Source organism: Vidua chalybeata, chromosome 2 (genome assembly GCF_026979565.1).
Source record: "Vidua chalybeata isolate OUT-0048 chromosome 2, bVidCha1 merged haplotype, whole genome shotgun sequence".
NCBI lineage: Eukaryota > Metazoa > Chordata > Aves > Passeriformes > Viduidae > Vidua > Vidua chalybeata.
In genome coordinates, this window is record NC_071531.1 from 7,357,364 (window position 1) to 7,377,603 (window position 20,240).

Here is a 20,240-nt window from a genome sequence, read left to right on the forward strand (position 1 = left end):
CACCAGTCGAAATTCATGTGTTTATAGATTTGAGTAAAGAGGAAGACGAGGTTCATGTAGTTATATGGGGATGTGTGTTGAGTTAACCTTTAAATACAGAAAGCAAAATAAATAGAATTACCTTCATGTTAAGTTACCTTCATGTTAAAATTCACCTGAAGACTCAGGTAATCGGGAAGCGTTGGGAAGAGGACAAGTAAGACACTATTTGAGTGACTGATTCTGTGGTCATTTGACACGTCACACCATGTGACTTTCAGCAGATCCCCAAGATGTTTCTGGACTGTTTTGTTCTTTAGTAATATTTTCTTGTAAGGCCTGGCGTTTTACCGTCAAATTTGGGAAAACTGATTGCAGAAAAAAATACACAAGGGTTAAATATTTTTTCAAAAGAGTAAATATACCTGCTTTTGTTTCTTGGCCATTAGTAACTGCTTCCTACATGACAGTGCTGTCTAGTTTCAGATCCCTTTCTAAGCCAGTTGATACATCTGGCCTTCAACATCTTGAAGCACTGATTTATACAATTGTAGAAATCCAAAAGTATTTTCTGATTGCTTTCTGTGGTTGTGTCTTTGTTCTGACTGCTGCTCCCTTAATGCTGCACTTTGTCAAGATCATGTGGTTATTCCTGTTCCACTCTTTTGTGCCATGCTTGCTCTTAGAGATTTTCTTATAGATCTCTTCCCTTTCAGATTTTCATTTCTGAGCTGGAGAGTTGATTAATTTAATGCAGTTTGGATTTTCAGTATTGAGCCCTTGTACTACTACTTGATCTTCTGAAGGGATCTGAGTCTGTTTTGGTAATACTGCTGTGTCCATGAATTACAAACCTTGTAAATGAAAATTCTGGTCTAACCATTCAGAAGAATTTTAGAAATCACATTTTGTTCAAGCTGCTGTTGTGCATGCCTGTCCTCTCCTGAGCTGCCCAGCCCACACCCTCACCCCAACCTGCTGTTCAGTATCATCAACCCACTGCTCACAGAATAAGCATGGAAAAGAAAGAATGATGAGATAACATATATGTCTTGTGAAATTATGGTTTATAAACTCTACTAGATGTACCAGAATTGATGTAATTATGTAGAACTACAGTATTGCATAATAAAATTGCCCTGGACAAATACAAAACCAAGAGAAGCATTAATACAATAGGATGGCAAACTGATAGATAAAAGATCATGAACTGCAATTACTGTGAGAATCAGCCAGAACTTATTGTACAAACACCTCCGTTGTATGCTGAAATGTTTAAGAAAAAGTCAGTTACCATCATATCTTTATGAAATTACACGTTTGTGGGAGTCTTTCTTTTGAAGATAAGGAAACCTCCTAATTTTTTATTAAAAAAAAAAGGAAAACAAAACAGACTGGCTAGTCATTGTAATTTGTTTGATGTGTTTATAGCCACTTCCATCAAATCTGAATGATGTAAATTCACATCAAAATTAAACTTAGTTTATATGTAGCTGAGGTGAAACCTTATGTTTACTTTGGTCAATCAGAGTATTATGAGTATCTTCTGTAAAATAAGAATATTGTATGAAATTAGTAAAAATCCACACATTTTGGCACAGATTTGGCATTAACAGTCACATGATCTGTTACAGAAGTTACTGGTAGTCATATTAAAACCAACTTCTTTACACCTGCTTACTTGAGCAGTATTGTTTGTATGTGTCAAGATAATAAATCATTATTTTGCAGAGCTTGATGTCTGGCTTGTATTTCTTTCACTTTTCTGGTTTGTTATGCCAGACATTTAAATTGTTCATGGTTGTGCTGCTTTAGTTGTCTTTGTGCCAGACATTCACCACCTTCAGCTCTCTGGTTTTTGAGAAATGTTACACTTTGGAATTTGTTTGTGCCTAAATACATGGAGCTGTTTAGTATCTGAGAACGTAGCTGTAGCTATGAAACATTGCTATTACAGTGCTGTTCACATGGCATCAGCAATTATCAAGATTATTTTAATCACGTGGAAAGAAAAGTCTCCTGCCAGGGAGGAAGCATGCAACTGGAATGTGTGGCTTTGGAAATCCAGGAGTAGACCAGTGCCTGAGCCTGGCTGATCTTTTTGCTCCATTCTGTGAGTTGATGTTCCTTGCTGAACTGCCTTGTGCAGTCATGAAATTTGCCACATTGAAGGAAATCTTAGGAAATATCCACATCATCTCTCCTTCATTTATTTTGAATTTTCTGAAAGCATTGCTTGCTTTTCCTCAGGTGTTTGACCTTGACAGTCATTAAAATGTTGGTAAAACAAGGGTCTTAGTAGGATTGAGTATTTTAATTTTGCTGCTTAATAGAACTAAGACTGTCCCCTGTACTTAAAACTGAATTGATAGCTGTTATATTCTTCTCCTCATTTTTGACTCATGTTGCTAAATTCTCAAATATTTTCTTTTAAAATACATTTATAAATATAGTAAAAATACTGATCTCTTGGAAACCTATGAAAACAGAGAAAATGATAAAATACATAAAATCTGTACTGGTATCTAGATCTTTCAAATAGGACAGGATTTACTTTTTGCAAAATTAATCTATTATTTACATACCCAAGCTACTAATATTAATGTGTATATACAAGTTTATTTCTACAGGTTCAAACCCCTTTGTGGAAATCTCCCTAAAGAGTTAGTGTTCTAGTTTAGTCCAACACAAAATGTGAGAACTTCCTAATTTGTGTTCTTGGATAAACAGGAGCGAAAAAATTCTTCTGAAAAGTAACTTCTCATTTTCACAAACAGAAGTAATACTTCTCATTTTTCTTAACAGGAGGAAAGAGGCAGAATTAGTAGCTGTGGAGTAGAGGATTTTGTGATCTGAAATTGGTGACCCGGAGTGACAGAGATCCATTTAAACATTCAAATCATGGACTTCCTCCTTGAGTAGCTGGAGTGAGGAGTGGTGCTAGATAATCGCTCTTGGGCGTATTGGCCAAGTTTTATGTCAGAAGTGCTCTCCAGGTTTAGGCTTGACTCTCCATGAAGTTTTCTGCAAATCAGCTGGAATACAGTCTTACGGACACTTCTGGACATTAGGAAATACATAACTGGGTCTAGGCAGCTGTTAAATGATGAAAATATGAGCATCACCTCATTGCAGGTGTGAATGATCTCCATCCAATAACAGGATGGGGTTTGTAACTGTGATGTGATGTAGACAACCCGGAACATGTGATAAGGCACAAAACAGACGGTGAAAATTATGAGAACAATGAAGGAATTTCTTGCTGTCTTGGTGTATTTTCCTGCATTGGGAAAATTTGCCCTTCTCCTCGAAATTTTCAGAAGGTTCTTGGCAATTTTAACATACGAAAGTATCAAAAGGAATAAAACTATCCAAAAAATCAGTACAGTGATATAATTTAAAATTGCTTCTGTCTTCTCTGCATTCTGTTTGGTTCGGTAATGAAAGCACTTGGTGGAGTTGCTGTCCTCAGGCTTAAAGAAAGATGGTGCAACTACCACTATAAATCCTGTCAGTGCAATCGCCCACACCGTACAGCAGATCTGCACGCTCCGGGTAGTGGTTAACATCTTTGGACGCTTCACAGACTTTGTTATTTTTATATAACGATCCAGACTAATTAGTCCCAACAGTACTATGCTAATGTACATGTTCATGTAAAACAGAGTTCCCACAACCTTGCAAAAAATCCGCCCAAACATCCAGCGGTTGGTGGCATGGTAGAGTATCCGGAAGGGAAGACAGAAGATGAGCAGGAGGTCTGCAACAGCTACGTTTAGCAAGTAAACTTGGATAGAATTCCTCTTCTGATGAATGCACAGGAAAGCAAACAGGGCTACAATATTGCCAACCAATCCAACTACAAAAATAATGGAGTAAAAAACTATCAGAGCAAGTGACAGTGAGTTGTTGTCATCCAAGGAACAGCTGGCATCATTGTGACTTTCTGAGGCATTTATGGTCAGGTTGGTTTGGTTACTCCAGAATTCTTCCTTGTGTGGACCAATGGTCGGTAAATCAGCTGAAGTTGCAGCCATCATTTGCAAAGGTGTTTTAGCTGTTCTGCAAAAAGACAAAGAGAGATTTTAAGAATACAGTCTCCATTCAAGTGTCTTTTTGCTTTATAGCCTAACAGTCTAATGTGGTATAAACATAAAAGGCAGTAGCTAAAAGGAATAAATGCACCAAGTATTGGTGTAGCTAAATAGAAGGGGTTTCAGCCAGATATCATAAAATAATATAAGTCTAGGTAATCTGCAGGCAAGAAAGAACAGATAGTGTAGAGTACTCATAGATAAATATTTCCGTAATTACAGCATTATTACTGTTTTGTGTTGTTTGAAAAGTCAACTATTACATTTTCCTGCAAACGGAAGAATTTTCTTTATATATAAGAATAAATAAGTTTTTTAAGTTCACTTCTTAGGACCAGAATTTCTGGTCCTAAGGTGCAGGGACAGGTAAGCATAACTAAGTATTCTCAAGTGTTGACACAGAGTACATAGAAGTATATTAAAGGAAGTCTAAACTCATCTGGCTATGTACTGTGTTATAAGTAACCCTGTGAGACAGTATTATTGCAGTAGCTTGTCTATAATAATCTGTACCTTCACATAAATGTGTTTTTTTCCTTTTCTTGGCTATTCACAAATCAGTATTCCACAATCTACTATTAGCTGGAAATCACAATAATGCAGTAACAGGTTGTTTTCAAACCTTCCTTGTTTTCATGGTTTTCTTTGCTTTAATTGAATATTTTTTAATTTCACTAAGCTTTTTGCTGACCAGGAAGGTACAATGTGAAAGTTAAAATCAGCCTTGACCAACAAAGGAAAACCAGAAGTGTGTGGTTTGGAGAGCAGTCGCATGAAGGTTATCACTGATAAGTAATGATAAAACTTTAGTCTTCAACTTGTTTGTCATAGCAACAAGAAATGCCATAAAAAAGTTTATTTAGAATATTTTTGTTTTACAGACAAAAGAGGTTTTTTCCTGTAATCTCACAGAATTTTCAGAAGTGGTTTTGACACTGAACTTAGTTGACTGGCAACTGTTATGGAAAAAAAAGCAAACAAAAAACCACTGCTGTATATGTAATCTCAAAATAACTTTTATGTCTAGGCCATGCAATTTGCATTCTAGATCTTAAAAAATGCAAATTTATATTTAATTCTGTGCTGCAGCCACAGCAGTGAAAATGACAACACTTCAGGCAAAATTCTTAAGAAGACCTAATATACTTACAGAATCTGAATTCTTGAGAGGAGAGTCTAAAATATTTTAACATCCTATGTTGTCTGACCCTACAATTACATTAAACTGGTAGGGTACGTTCACAGTTTCAAAACCAGCTGTTCTCATACTTGCCACATGATATTGTCAGGGCAAGTAATTTCAAGAGATTGATTTCAAACTGCAATGTTTTCACGTACATCTTGAAACCCATCTACTGCAATGACTTCATGTTTAAGTTGCTTTTCTATGAAATTGTTTGATATGGAGACTTGCATAAGGAAGTTTAGATCAATGAGAGAAACTTGGGTTACGCTGCAAATGGATCAGGAACAAAACTTTTCGCTGTCATAAGCTGTGTCACCTCTAAGCAAGCAGACATGCGTAAATCCAGGTATACTTAGAAAAGGATTTGGAGATCAGTAACACCTCTGCAATTAAGAAAACTACAGCTTAAGTGTAAAAGAAGTCACTTACCATTTATGTGTTAAGAAGTTCTGCTGGTTCTCAAATCCACTGGTGAAGTCAGGGAGGAGAAGCGTGCAGGTCCTTTTATTAGAAAGCTGCAGCAGCAGCTTCTCTCAGAAAGTGGTGAGCTCCAGCTGATTCGTACAATTGGCAACAGGGGGAAGTTTTAACTGGTGTTGCAACTGGTTTGCATTGTTTTTTTTAAAGGCATTTTTAACTGGCTATACCCAGTTCATTTGGGCTCTACTGAGAGAGGTTCTGTAATAAATTTTTCTCAGTTTTGCTCTGGATTGGAGATTTGAAGTTTTTTTCTCAAAGACTTTGTTTCTGGTGGGCAGTGCCAGTGACTTTTCGGGTGATAATGATGTTGGTACAGTTTATCATCTCTTTAATACTTCCTGGAAATAGTGTCACTTTTTTCAAGTAGAGGGTAAAGATAAATCAGTACCACTGTGGAACGGGACATTTTGTAAATGTCTATATAGTTCTCCTATCTGCCTTTCTCCTTGCCTGGGATTAGAATTGTTGTTTTTTCTCACTCCAGATGACAGTGATGAGAGGATGTGAAAGTGCCCAAAGTGTGCATCTTAACCATTTCACTAAGGCAGAAGTGAAATACAATATGCAGCAGCAATACCACCTGGTAATACTCTTCCAAGTGGGGCATAGGAATTGAAAATTACATTTATAAATTAGAAATTTAAGAGTGGATTCTAGAAAACCTGATATGACAAGGTCTAAATTTAATGAAGACCTCAAGAACATTGCTTTGAAGATCTTTGTTCTCATATAATTTAAACTTTTACAAAAATACGTGGGTGATTAGAGCTGATAACTTTACAAGTAGTCACTTCGAACTTCTGGTAGCTCCTGTGTAATCTTTTGAGATCTTAGTTTTGCAATTTAAGCAGTAATGTATTCTCAGGAAGTAGTATACAAATTTGAGGTTCTTCATTTTAAATAATATGGTGCTGAAAAGAGAGGCTTTGAGTAAATGCAGGAAGTTCTAAATTAAATGCAGTTGTCTGGGTATGTGTATTTAATACCAAATTGTGTTCTAATAGATTTTGTCTGTACGTTGCTTCCTCCTACAGCAGTCAGTGCCCATCTGAATTTTTGTGTAATATTATTTCATTTTTATACATTAGACCTCACTCTTATTTGTGGAAAATGAAGGGTATAGATGGCTATAGCTGGAATCCAGTTTAGACACCTCAAGAATATCCCTCACTGGAATGTCCCAGGGGTGTTCCTTTTCTTTCTTGCACTTGAGAAGTGCTGAGTGAGTTCTGTGATTAAGGCTCAAAACAGAGTTTTATGTTCTCTGTGGGAAGGATAAGACCCCACAAAACATATAATAAGCAGGATATTTCAGCTGGGGAATTGAAACAGTGTAAGGGTTAATAGGATGAAAGACAAAAAGGAAAAGTAATACCAGGTAAGAAATTATAGACATGAGTTTTTTATCTCCATTTTATCATGATTTCTCTTTGTTTTCCTTGTTAGTTCTGGTAAGTTCTGAAAGGATTTTGCTATGCCTGGGGCAATAGAAGGGAAGCCAGTGTAGAAAGAGGAGTCCATGCCAGAAAAGAAGATAACCGAAATAAAGAAATTATTTTAAAAAAACAAAATCTAACCTCTGCTCACAGATTTATGAAAGTAAGTTCTAAAATACAGATTGTTTTTCTCAAACAATGTCATAATTTGTCTGGATTTTTGTCTTTTCAGCCACACTGTGTACTGCTTGCCTCAAAAGAGAATTCAGCCCCCGTAAAGCTTGGTGGCTTTGGGGTAGCAATTCAGTTAGGAGAGTCTGGGCTAGTTGCTGGAGGTAAGAAATTTTCCTTCTAAATTATTTAGTATTGTGCATGTTGTACTGCAGAGTTCTGTTCTTCTGACACCGCCTGGCCTGCAAAACAAGAGCTCAAAAATAATCTTTCACTAAAGACTTATTTAACATGGTAAATGCACACAGCCAAGCTAAATTGGCAGTGGAAGGTAACCTGCATTCACACATTGAGCATTAAATCCCTGTAAATGTTACTCAACAGGAACTCATGCTGGTTTGATCAAAATAAAACTGGAAAAACCCAAAGAATTTTCCACTTTAATACAAACTTTGGCTTAATTCTGCCATTCTTGGTAAAGCAAAGAAAATAAAAATGCAGTCATTGAAGCACTTAGTGCAGCATTGTCAGTGCTCCCATTTGATAGGCAATTCCTGTCAGAATGCTGTGCTGTTTAATAGCAGAATCTTACTGGTTTTCACATGTGATTCTTTTCTGTGTTTTGAAATTTCATTGTAATTATTGCATAAGACATCAATATCTTGATACGTATGTATATTTTTTGACTGTGTTTTGTTTTCTGTGGATTTTATTTCCTCTAGCTGCCTTCCATATTGTTCCAGACAATAGGGTTATGCTTTAATCAGCCTGCACAGATGAAGACCCAATCAGTTTTCTGATGCTTTCATTGCCAGAATAGGAGACCACAACAAAACATTTTGTTAGTTTTAATATTTTTTCTTCAGAATTAGTGACTTTCTTCAGTACCGTGCATCTTCAAAATCTCAGATTTCCCAATTTAATCACTTAATGTTCTGTGTCAATTTGAGTTTTGTACGTTTTTTAAAATAAAAAGCAAATAAAATATAAGCATATCAACAGCTTCCATTCCCTTACAGATATTGTTGATACCCTGGAAATATCCAAATATCTTATTAACTAGAGGCATTTTTTCCAAGAAAATACCCATTCAGTTAAGCTGTAATAAAAAGGTCATTGCTTTCTTTAATTTTCTTATGTTACTCAAATTACCTATACCTCAGTCACTGCTTTTTTTAGTGGTAGTTTCTACACTTTTGTTTATAATTATCTAATTTTTCTTATTTATGTTCTGCTGAGCAACTTTACCCACTTCTTCTGTTTCAGCCGCTCTTCTGGAGGTAGTCAGATGCAGTATACTTCCAGACTACCAATTGTCTAGCAAAAAATATTCAAGTTCAACTTCGAAAATAAAATTACTGCATTTTCCCCAAATTTTGCCATGACCTTCCTTTTGTGTTACTGTTCCCAGTGCTGTGATCCCACTCACTGTTCCTGTGCTCAACCTCCAGCAGTGATCAGTGCTGGGGATTCTCTTTGCAGCTCTTACAGATGTCAAACCTCATCACTGTGATATTTATCAGTATCTTTTGCTTCTTCCGTCTCAACTTCTGCCATCTTGGTCTGCCTTCACACATTTTTCCCCCCTTTTTTTCTCAACTGGCATCTCCAATTTGCAGCCTTTTCATTGGCACTTGTTGCTTTCAGCTTCAAATTCCACTCATTTTCAGGGATACCCAGAGTAATTCCACTTCATTTATATACCACAGAAAGTCTCCTTAACAGACTCTTCTCTTTCTTCTCATCTTTCATTCCAGTCTTTAAGCCCAAACTGCCTCTGTTATCTGGCACTTCTTTTCCCTGACAGAACCCTACCTGAAGGCAAATTACTAGACAGTTCCCTACACAGAACTGACAAGGTCTTATTTATTCAGTTTTACAGTATAACACATGTGTTATACGAAAGCTGTCAATATTGGCTGTTTGAACTGGACTATAAATTTTTCATAAATCAGTGTTTACCTACACATTTGTTTAAGGGTGTTATTCATATGGATAAGTTTTGTCATAATAGTAACAATAATTTATAGGCACTTCTTATTTCTCAATTGTCTCATAAAAAAGTAGAAACTCTCCAAATAGAGAAGTTGGAGCAGTGTCATAACCAACTTGTTCACTTTCACATTGCTTTTCTAACTTTTAGTGGAAAACATTGATTCTTTTGACGTAGTGAATTATTTCCCTTTTAGCATGGCATCATTTCCCTTTTAGCATGGCAATACCTGCATTTGGTGATTAGTACATAAAAAAAAGAAATTCTCTATTAAATAAAATCTATCAATCATGGCATTAAGATAATTTTACTGACCTGAAATTCCCTGTGCTTTGTTTGTGCTATTTTTCCTACTTCTCTACACTTTGACACACCTGTGCCTGGCAATCCCAGATTCTGTGTAGCCCCAGGAAAACAAACTAAAGGGAATTTTCTTCCTCAGTGTGTTTGAAGCCAGCCTTCAAGCTTACAGCTTTTGCTTTGTTCAGGACCGTAACATTTTTTAACTTGACAAAGACATCTTTATCAGAGTGTGCATAAATTGCTGGGGAAGGATTTTTGTAGTGAAGTTAAATTAAACCCCAGGTATTAAAATCTTCTGATATAAGTTCAAAGACAGACTTGTGAAGTTTAGAAGGATTGTAACTACAGGGTTCTTTCTTTCAAGCAGGTAAATGGCTGTTTTACAGAAGTGTAAGAGAGCTCATGAGAACAAGCTATGACATCGTACTAGATGTCATTGATGAAAATGTGTATGGAGGAGATTTTAGCAGTGACTGTATTTTATCATCTAACAACTCAGTTGACATTATTTTTAAGAAAGTTCAATTATTAGTTATTATTTTCTTTATGTAAGTAAAATAAAGTACCAAAAAAAAAAAGGATGTAGCCATAACTCATTTCTTCATAAGGCAAGAGGGGAAAATGTAAGGAAATAGTCTGTTCCACTCCATTTGCCCGTAAGCTGCAATAAATGGCTAAGAATCATGTGCTGTCATCTGAGCTAGAGGAAATAGGTTTCATGAGCTACCAATCTCTGAAGGTCTCTTCTTGCTTCAGTTCTTATGATCAGAAGTGGAAAACTGTGCTACGGGCTTCACTTGAAGCCTTGAAGTAGGTACTTTATAAAGGAACTCTGGCAGTATTCATAGGAGTTAGAGATCATCATAACTTATAAGTGAATTCCTTTAAGGAACAGCACAGTCCCGTAAGACAGTAAACAGTCTGTGTTGCATTGTTATGATGCAGCTGGAGTAGTGGAACCTCTGGGAAGTCAGTGATTTAATTAGACTAATCTCACATTATGATCTCTGTCTCCTTCCTTGAAGAGTTTTTCTTGCAGACCATAGTATGAATTTTCACAGTATTTTCTTAAATGTGACATCAGATCTATCTGATATCAAATATCTTAGATGCTACATCTTGGGGGTTTTAGCTAGAATATGGTATAAAAGTCTGAAGGAACAAAAACCATTGAGTTCACACCTGATATTTCCTTCACTTAATCTACTTAATTTCTCCTGGTTTCAGCTAGTGCAAAGACAACTGTATAGACCTAAGGAGGATGAGATCCTTTATCTGGGGATAGTTAACTGCCTTTCACTTTTTACCTTCAGCAGCAAAATGTCACAGATAGCATAATGCTAATCCAGTCCAGTATTAATTTTCATATATTATTAGTTACATGTCCTAGGCTGCCTCAAAATCCTGTAGTATCCTAATGTAAATTATCATCTTACTGGAAAACATCTTATGTGTTCTTAGTAGCAGTACAGCACATAAATACCAAGTGCTTTTGGTTCCTTGTGAGCTGTGTTTTCAGACTTATACAAAAACAGCAAAGGAAGGCATTGCCATAAATTTCCCTCTAATTAAGACTATGAAATGGGGGGAAGAGGGGCAGAATTTTTTAAAGTTTTTTTTTTTTTTTTTGCTTTGTTCTCACCAATGTAAAAATGATCATAGAATGGTTGGGTTGAAAAGGGACCTTTAAAGCTCATCCAGTCCAACCCTTTTGCTAGGAGCAGGACACCTTCCTCTAGATGAGGTTGCTCAGAGAAACCTGATCTTGAATGTCTCCAGGGGTGGAGCATCTGCCACCTCTCTGGGCAACATCTTCAGTGCTTCACCAAACTGAATCTTGGTGGTTTTATAAACCCCAGGTTAGAAAACTTCTTTTTTGTTTGTTTTTAATGTTGGAGGGATTTTATACTGCGCAGACACTTTTTCCTTTTCATCATCAGTGTCTGATTGGTATTTCAAAGCTTTCATTTGTTTTCCAAAGAGAAGTAAAATTTTTTGAGCTGAGATCCCGCACTACTATTCTTCTTTCTCTTACAGGGTAGTGTTTTCACTTCTTTTCCTGAAAAATAAAAGAATGTGAGTCCCTTCATGGCTTTACCTTGAAGAGATTTTATTTTATTTAAAAGATACAGCTGTGATTTACTGTCTCACAGAAATTCCACTTCACATCTGGGCTGATTTGAGAGTGCTTACAGGAGACTAATGTGTTGAGAAATTATATAGGTTTACTTCCTCCATTATAGATTTATGGCAGAAAAGGCCATTGAATAAATTATAATTTGTATTGTTAACATGTGAGCTTTGCTTTGTTTGTTTTCTGGACACTCATATCCAGTGGTCCAGTTGTCTGCTGATGCATCTTTTAAACACATTTTCTTCAGACAATCTTCTGTGCTGAAGCTGAATTGCCCCTTTTTCTGCCCCCTTTTTTTCCTTTTTTTTTTTAATCTACTCATCTTCTCTGTAGACCTGCTTTAAACATCTCTATTGTCTGGAGTAATGTGGAAAGGAATTAATAGTAGTAAAGTACTGCTCTATCTGATCTGTTGTGTGTGATTCTTTGATTCCTTCCACATTATTCTGGACATCCCACTCTTTTAGAAACACCTTAATTTGTGATCATATTTCTTATTACACTATTGTGAGAGGTCAGATGGTGATGTTTATTAGTACCTCACATATTTTTTCCTAAAAATTATTTGTTCCAGTTGTTTCCTTATACATCGTTCAGATACTACTGCTGTTGAAAGACTCTCCTTCTGATATCTTGGTCATCAATCCCCTGCCTTAGGGATGACAAAATCTGATTGGGTCTCTGTATATACTCTTCTTCTTGTGGAAAGCATAGCCCTATTGTCTGGAATAATATGGAAAGAGTCATAGAAACTAAATTACCAAAGGTAAGTCAAAATTTATCTTTAGTGCTTGTAAATGATGTCAGATTGACAGCACCTGAAGACTGAGGCTCTCTGTTTATCCACAGGAAAAATCAGCAAAATTAGCAACTTTTTAAATTTACAGGCAGCCAACATGCCTTAAAAACTGGCTGGTAAGAAAATTTACCTCTAGAAATAAGATTCCGGTCTTCCATATGATTTCTTCTCATATATGGATACAACTAAAAATCCTCTGTGTGTGCATGCATGCGATCTATATTCAGTTAAAATGTTTTTTCATGCACAGTCATTTGAATATATCCATGAGTGTGCTTATAATCTGAAGAATAAAAAGCCTGTGGAAGACAGAAGTTACCTGTTTCAGAGAAAAGTACCTTTGCTTACTGTTCTTTTTCAAACTACCTCCAAAAAGGTGCAGACTTTCTCACAAAATACCAAAGAAAATTCGAAAATTTCTAAAATATTTTAAAACTGAGCTGTTGCGAAGAATTTTTATATTCTACACTGGACATGTTTAGAAGGCAGATTTTCTACTAAATAATTTTCAGCAGAAGTGATATTGTATCTAAAGGGCAGTGAATATCCAAGGTTTTAGACAACTTTGCTGTCTGTTGACTGTATTTATGCTGTTACTGATATTCCTTACAGTTCTTGTAGTTTCAACATAGGAAAATTCCCCATCTGTGTAAGTTCATGTGTGCACTTTGTTCATTTTCCTGAGCTAAATTCAGTTCAAAGGTGCAGCTCAATAGTCCTTGCTCAGGTCAGTTTTTAGAATAAATTCAAAATCATCATTTGCCTTTGATGAACCCAGTGGAGTGGTCACAAGGGTAACAGTTTGCCCACAAGCTACTATAGCCTTTTTAAAATTCCAATACATATGTACACATATATATGCATTTTTTAATCTTGTTTGACTGGACAGTTCAGTCTCAAGCACTTAAGTTTCTGCTTCTTCTGGCTTTGCTTTTTCATGGACATAAAATTGTGATTTTCACCACCATAAATATCTATTGTAAATGTAGGTGAACCCAGTGAGAAGAAATGCTGATGTCCAACTCCAGTACAGAAGGCTGAATGATTTCTTTATTATAACTATGCTATAATACATTCATATACTATTTAAAGGAGATACTAAAACTACAAACCTACTTGTTCTAACTACCATATCTAACTAACTCATAACTCGTGACCCTCTCTGAGAGTCCAGCCACAGGTGGATCTGATTGGCCACCAGGCTCAAACAATCCTCACCAGAATCCAATCAAGCCATCACTCCAGGTAAACAATTCTCCAAACACATTCCACATGAGAAAAACAAGGAGCAGAAATAGAAATTGTTTTCTCTTTCTTTCCTTTGTGCTCCTCTATGAAAAATCCTGAAAGAAAGAAGAATGTACCTACGACAAATATCCACCTCATCCCTCTCATCTAAAGTATTGGGATCTTGTAATCAGCATTAACAAAACCAAACCTGTCTCTGTTTCCACTAATTATAATCTAGCAGTGGTAAATGACAGGATTTCATTAACCTAGCCTAGTTTTCTTCTTCACTTCTTTTGTATTTATGGAGTTCTCATTTTAAATTTAAAAGTGAGTATTAGGGTTTAGTAGCACTGATTTTTCACTTTGCTTTTAAGTAACATCCATTTTTCATCTGGCAGCAGCCTGGTGGGGACTTAAACAGCTGTGTTGTGTTTCCTTTTACTAAACCACTCTATTCCTTCTGCTCCGCAACAAGCAGTTCATCAGAGTGGATTTTTATTCTGTCCTGGGTTTGGACCAGGCCAACAAAGATCAAGTTCTTCTACTTCTGATGGAAGAAACACCTCCTAACTTCCAGGGGACTGGAAAGTTGTGTGATGATCAGAGAGGGACTGGTTTTTGGCCATCACTTGTCTGTTTGTAAGAGCACTTGAGCACTAAGTGAAGGTTCAGCCTCACATTCTGATGTCACCAGATGAAGCAAAATACAAGCTTTGAAGTATCAAATAGATTTGGATAGTGGGAAGCAAAGGCAAAAATTAAACCACCTCCTCTCCTCACCTTCCCAGGTTCAGCTTCACCCCCTCACTTCCGATTCACCACCCAGCCCTAGGTAGTTCAGGGAGGATGGGAAATGGCAGTTCCCAAACTGCTCACTTGCTGGGCAGGTTTTTTTCCCTTTCTTACACACACTTTCCTTGCAACACCACTGTCCTGACTGCTGGGCTGAGCTGTGCCCTGCAGTGATCCCATTGGAACTGTCTGTGTCTGGCATGGGGCAGCTCCAGCCCCTCCTCACAGAGACCACCCCTGCAGCCCCAGTGCCAGCACCTTGACACCTAAATTCCTACACTCCATCATGCTATTGGATTGCTTTTATAGCATGTATTGCTGCTAAATACACTCTTTACACCAGGAGAAAATGTAATTGTTTGCAAGGATACAAGATGTTCTGTAGGTTACCCTCCACTGAAATGTCCAGCAGACTTAAGTGCATTGACAAAAAAAACCCAAAGCCAAAACCCAAACCTTTAAGCATTGTTCTCACAGCACACAGTCATTTTTGTACCATATTCACCTCTGCAATTTTTTACTGAAACCACAGAAAGTTCCTGAGCTGAAAGGGGTGTACATAATTGTTGAAAATACACATTAACACAACTTAGATATCATTTGATATGTAAGGTTCATGGTTTCATTAGCTACTTTATCCAGACAATGGTACCTTAATGCCTCTTTTAAATCTCTTGTTACCCCATGTGATATTTTGTCTTCTGGTGATTTCTCCTGTTTGTCTTCGGAGTAATCCCTCTTTTCAACACTTGTCAGATCTGATAACAGCAATTACAAAGCATGGTGGGAAGGCAGAATTTTCCATTTGTATTGGTGAAAAATATTTAAGTGTGTTTTAGTACCACAAAAGATTTTTTTTTTCAACAAGCAAGAAAGGTTACCTCTGCTCCAAAATTGCAATGAGTTCCTTTGCACCCAAGTCTCAGGAAGTTCCCACTGAGAACAGACAAGACTTGGGTGAGCCAGGCTGCTCTGTGGTCTCTGATGATCTCCTGAGTTAAAGGTTTCCAGTCTATGGTAGGTACACCACGAACATCACGTGAGCAGTCTGAGGGATAGAAAAATGCTCTTTGATCAGGCAGGTGTTGCTGCTTATGCACAGGCATAACCTGATGCAGAGCTGCAAATGTTGATGCTTTTCCTGTCACCAATGGTGGCATCCAAAGGGAAAAAAAAAAGATGAAACGTTATAGATATAAATTTCTAGGCACATAAAAAAGGCAAAAAAAAAATTACAGTAAGTTATGCATACTGGATGTGTGTATATGATTTCCATTTTCTTTGTCTTCCCTGCCACCAGGCATCTAAAAGAGAGAGAGTCATCTAAGGAGATAATTCTGTACCTCATATATGTGATCTTGGAGATTTGGCTTTGAGGTTTCTCAGGCTGAAATTATGCCATACATCTACAAAGTGTGTACAGCCCACAAGAAGAATGAGTCATCTTTCTCCATGTGCATCTCTTTCTCTGTCCAGACTAAATGTCCTTCCTCCTCCCTCCCCCTGTGATATGAAGGATGATGCTGGACTTGCAGCATCTTGGTGGTTTATTCTTTTTTAGCTCAGGAAGGAACTGCCCCTTTGCTATCAGGTCAGCGTGGGCTACAGGGACTTTTTAAATGCCAGCCTGGCCTAGTGATGAGGTAACATCTCTTTGTCACAGACAGATCCCTAACATTTGTTTGGCAGGGGAATTCCCTGATAAACTGGGATTGAAAAGGTTTAATAGAAAGCCATGTGAAGAAGTTTGACAATGGTGGTGTTTTTTCTTAAGAGTATGGTTGAAAAGCTGCTTTCTGACAATATTTTAATCCTTTAGATGCAAAAAAGGACTAATTAAAAAAATATGTCAGATCATATTCCTGGATTAGGTGGGATAACCAAGGGATGGTCTTTACTGAGGAAGCCACGTCCAAATAGTCCCCCAGGTGTTTATTCTGAGTGCTGTGACTTAGCTGACTCCTGTGCAGAGGGTGAGCAGGACAGGCTAATCAAGCAGGAGTCTCTTTACAAAGACAAGACTGAGTTAAATACGTGCCCTGCAAACACCTCAGATCCTCTGGGCTGCATTTTAGGCTCTCCTAACCAGCAGGTGCTGCAGGCCTGGAATGGAGCCTCTGAAATCCACTGTAATAAGCAACAATAATTTATGAAGGAAGTACTAGTGGTGAAAGTTTGCTACACTGATGTTCTTTTTCTGGTGGAACCAGGGTAGTCCAGAGACTACAATGTTTGTAAGTGTCAGTGAGAACCTGAGCATTCCAAGCTTAATTTTTGCAATGGAAACAAAACTCTTTATAATGGGAAACATTTATAAGGAGAGGTAAAATGTTTATTGCTTTTATTTGCCTTAATGTGTTACATAGAAATTTAATTAAGTTATTCTAATCAGTTTTATCTGCTCAAAAGATCATTTGGTACTGAATAAATTCTGTTTTCATAGGAAAACATTAATTGCACTCAATGAAAGCACTTTATGAAACAAATTAGCATTATCTTTTCATCTGCAGTAAGATACTGCCCTCTTCAAATAAATGAATAACACATTTGCTGGCATTTTGCATTTTTGCTGGCAGTTTCAGTAGACCAGCCAAGGTATGGGCAGAGCATCAGACGAAATCCTGCTCTTGCCAATTTAGATGCAGCTTTTTCAAGTTATCAGTGTGGACTAGAACTCTACAGTATCTTTGTATTTGCTCTCTAAATAATTCCTGTTTCAAAGATTGTCCAAATTGATGGGTTTACTTTCATATGGCAAGTTTCACTGAAGAGTCCCACTGCTCTTACAAGTCTTGTTCCACATTCTGCCAGCTCAGGTAGACTATTCCTCAATTTATAAAAGTAAAAATTAAGCAAAAGGGAAAATGCTGATTTATCTCACTACACATATATAAAAATATAAACATAACGTAAAAAGAATTGTGTTAAAAGCTTTAAACCATGAACAAAATGTATTAAAACTGGTTTTCTTCAATGCAGTGATATTCTTCATTTCCATGTTTGACACACATCACTTTGACACAATTTTCTTTTTATTTCCATTTAGGACGTGTAGGAACACCTCACTTTATGGCTCCAGAAGTGGTAAAAAGAGAACCATATGGGAAGCCTGTAGATGTTTGGGGTTGTGGTGTGATCCTGTTTATCCTGCTAAGTGGTTGTTTGCCTTTTTATGGAACCAAGGAAAGATTATTTGAAGGCATTATTAAAGGCAAATACAAGGTAAATGACAGCATACATGAATCCTTTTCCTGTGAGATGAGCTCTGTTGGTAACATTTCTGAAAGTTGATATTTATATTTAGCCTGATACAAATGTAAAACTTATGGATATCTGTCGCACAGGAAGAGAGATGATTTTCCCCTCCCCAGTCTGTCTTGCACCTGATGTATTTTGTGTCATTGTTAGGAATTAGAATATGGAAATATTTGCTCAGATGAAATAATAAATTGGTGTTAAAAGCAGCCCCTAGCTGTACATTGAGCCCAGCAGAAAGACAAGAGGTTTAGCTGTGAATTAGAACATACTGTAACCTCAGATTTATTAGCCATTTAAAATTTTTGATCAACTAACAGAGTGTCATAAATATTCATCATCATCATCATCATATTGCCTCAGTTTAAAACAAAATGTTATTTTGCAATGCATGTTATTTTACAAATGCAGGCAGGCATTTTTCTTCTTAGTACAGTGTGCAGTAAAGTGCAGCTGATGATTCAACAGGAGCCACTCACAGCCAAGGGCAGGTCAGTGTGCACACAAGAGAAGCTGTCACAGCATCATCCCACAGACCATTGTGGAGACAAATTTAAAGCTGCAACTTCACTGTTTCTGTGGGTTTGCCTAAGATCAGCTTTGCTGTGCTTTGGAACCAAGGTCATACATGAGCTGTGCATTAGCAAATTATGAATGGAAACTCCCAAAGCTGTCTGATAGTCTGATTTATTATATCACCTTAACAGTCTGCTAAAATGTAAGTGACAGCAGTGTTACTGTACTTGGTCAGGAGCACATACTTCATTTTTTAAATTATAATCCTAGAAACAGCAGTGTTTCTTCATGGCACTTGTTTTGGGATTGCACAGACTGACAGATATTTCATTTATGGAAGATTTCTTTATGGAATCTCTTAAGCAGTTAAAGCCTTTTTGAAGGATACAAGTTGACTTCCCTTTTTAAAAAAGAAAAAAGTTACAGCTAGTACATTGTGTCCTCTTAGTTCCTTTTCTGTTCCTGTTTCCACAGTAATTTGTCTATTCAGGGAAAATCCTGTCAAATTTGCAATTATCTTAATTTCATTAGAGCTGAAAAAGAAATTAAGTCACAGCTGTAAATGTGCATTTCATAGCCAGATAACATTGCTGAGTACCCCGATTCAAAGTGATCATTTTTTGTAAAGACTGATGTAAAATAAAATGGACCTCCTTAAATGACCAGATTGTAACACTGAAAAGAGTGTGGTTATAATTTTGAATTTGCATTTAGTACTTTGTAAAGTTAGCTGTCTATCATGTAAATAAAACTTAGCTTCTTCATAATTTAAAGAAATACTAGAAATGCCTTAAGGATATAATCCTTTATATCACATAAAGAATTTTCTTACTTTGGTATGGTTTTATCAGGTGTCCATCATTTTGACTGGGTGGGCACAAACCTGCATATATCCACAAAATGGAACTATAGTCTAAATCATCCTTCACATTGTATCTCCTAAAGTTCTACTCTGAAAGTGTTACAACTGCTGGTGTTGCCTTGTCCTTTTATGCTTTCCTGTGGAAAGGAAGGAAAAGGACATTTTCCTTTCCCTAGTGGGAAAGCTTTACCTGGTGTGAAGTTGAAAGGAATTTATTGGAAAGAGCCATTGTCCATAGCACCTTCAGCACCAGAGTAGTTCACAACAGGCATTCTCTACTCCCTTCTTACCCAGAATCACTGGCATGAACTTGTGGGTTGAAGCAGATAAATTATCTTGCCATATATTGATTGCAGGAGTAGATTTAATTTCTGAATTTATCATATGTGTCATTAGCAGTTAAAGAGAGCTTAATTATTTTTTGCTTTATCTAGTGAATGGTCAGTTTTATCTGAGCAAAATGTAGAGTAGGTAGAAATTACACTGTGATTATAACATAATACTAAGGACATGTCAGGGTTTATGTTTTCAATTTTTGTGACATTTCAGTAGCAACCAGTGTTCCATTTTTACAAGTTATTAAAACCCTTAGAAACTTCCTTTTACATTCATTACATGGAAATGTTTGCAAGCACCAACCACTGTTAAATCTCTGCAATTATTGTAGATAAACACTAGGTTCTTTTCTCCATTCTTATTACTACTAATTTAATTTTTTTTCTTGCTCATAATCAGATGAATCCTAGGCAATGGAGCCATATTTCTGAAAGTGCCAAAGATCTGGTGCGCCGCATGCTTATGCTGGATCCAGCAGAGAGGATAACAGTGTATGAAGCACTGAATCACCCCTGGTTAAAGGTAGTAAAAGCAGCTGTTTACACGCTACTTTCCTATTTAAGGGAGAAAAACATGGATTTCTTTGTTTTTATGAGCTTTTCAAAGTAGACATGAACTGTACAGAATGTGGGATAATGTGCTTTAAATGCTTTCTAGGACTAGAGCCTGAGATT

At 36.8% G+C, this 20,240-nt stretch overlaps 2 protein-coding genes across 11 annotated transcripts in view; one reads left to right on the top strand and one right to left on the bottom strand.

The window, feature by feature from the left end:
- CASK (calcium/calmodulin dependent serine protein kinase) overlaps positions 1 to 20,240 on the top strand; it is a 187,283-nt gene that overhangs the window by 95,926 nt on the left and 71,117 nt on the right. For all 10 annotated transcript variants that reach the window (XM_053936059.1, XM_053936063.1, XM_053936065.1 and 7 more), the window contains exons 6-8: positions 7,408 to 7,510; positions 17,644 to 17,819; positions 19,966 to 20,088. In XM_053936059.1, coding sequence (XP_053792034.1) covers positions 7,408 to 7,510; positions 17,644 to 17,819; positions 19,966 to 20,088 — 402 coding nt within the window. The remainder of the gene's footprint in view (positions 1 to 7,407; positions 7,511 to 17,643; positions 17,820 to 19,965; positions 20,089 to 20,240) is intronic.
- Positions 1,030 to 4,019, bottom strand: GPR34 (G protein-coupled receptor 34). The gene has a single exon (XM_053936074.1). It carries the CDS (start codon positions 4,017 to 4,019, stop codon positions 2,874 to 2,876), a length of 1,146 nt encoding a protein of 381 aa, XP_053792049.1. The 3' UTR covers positions 1,030 to 2,873.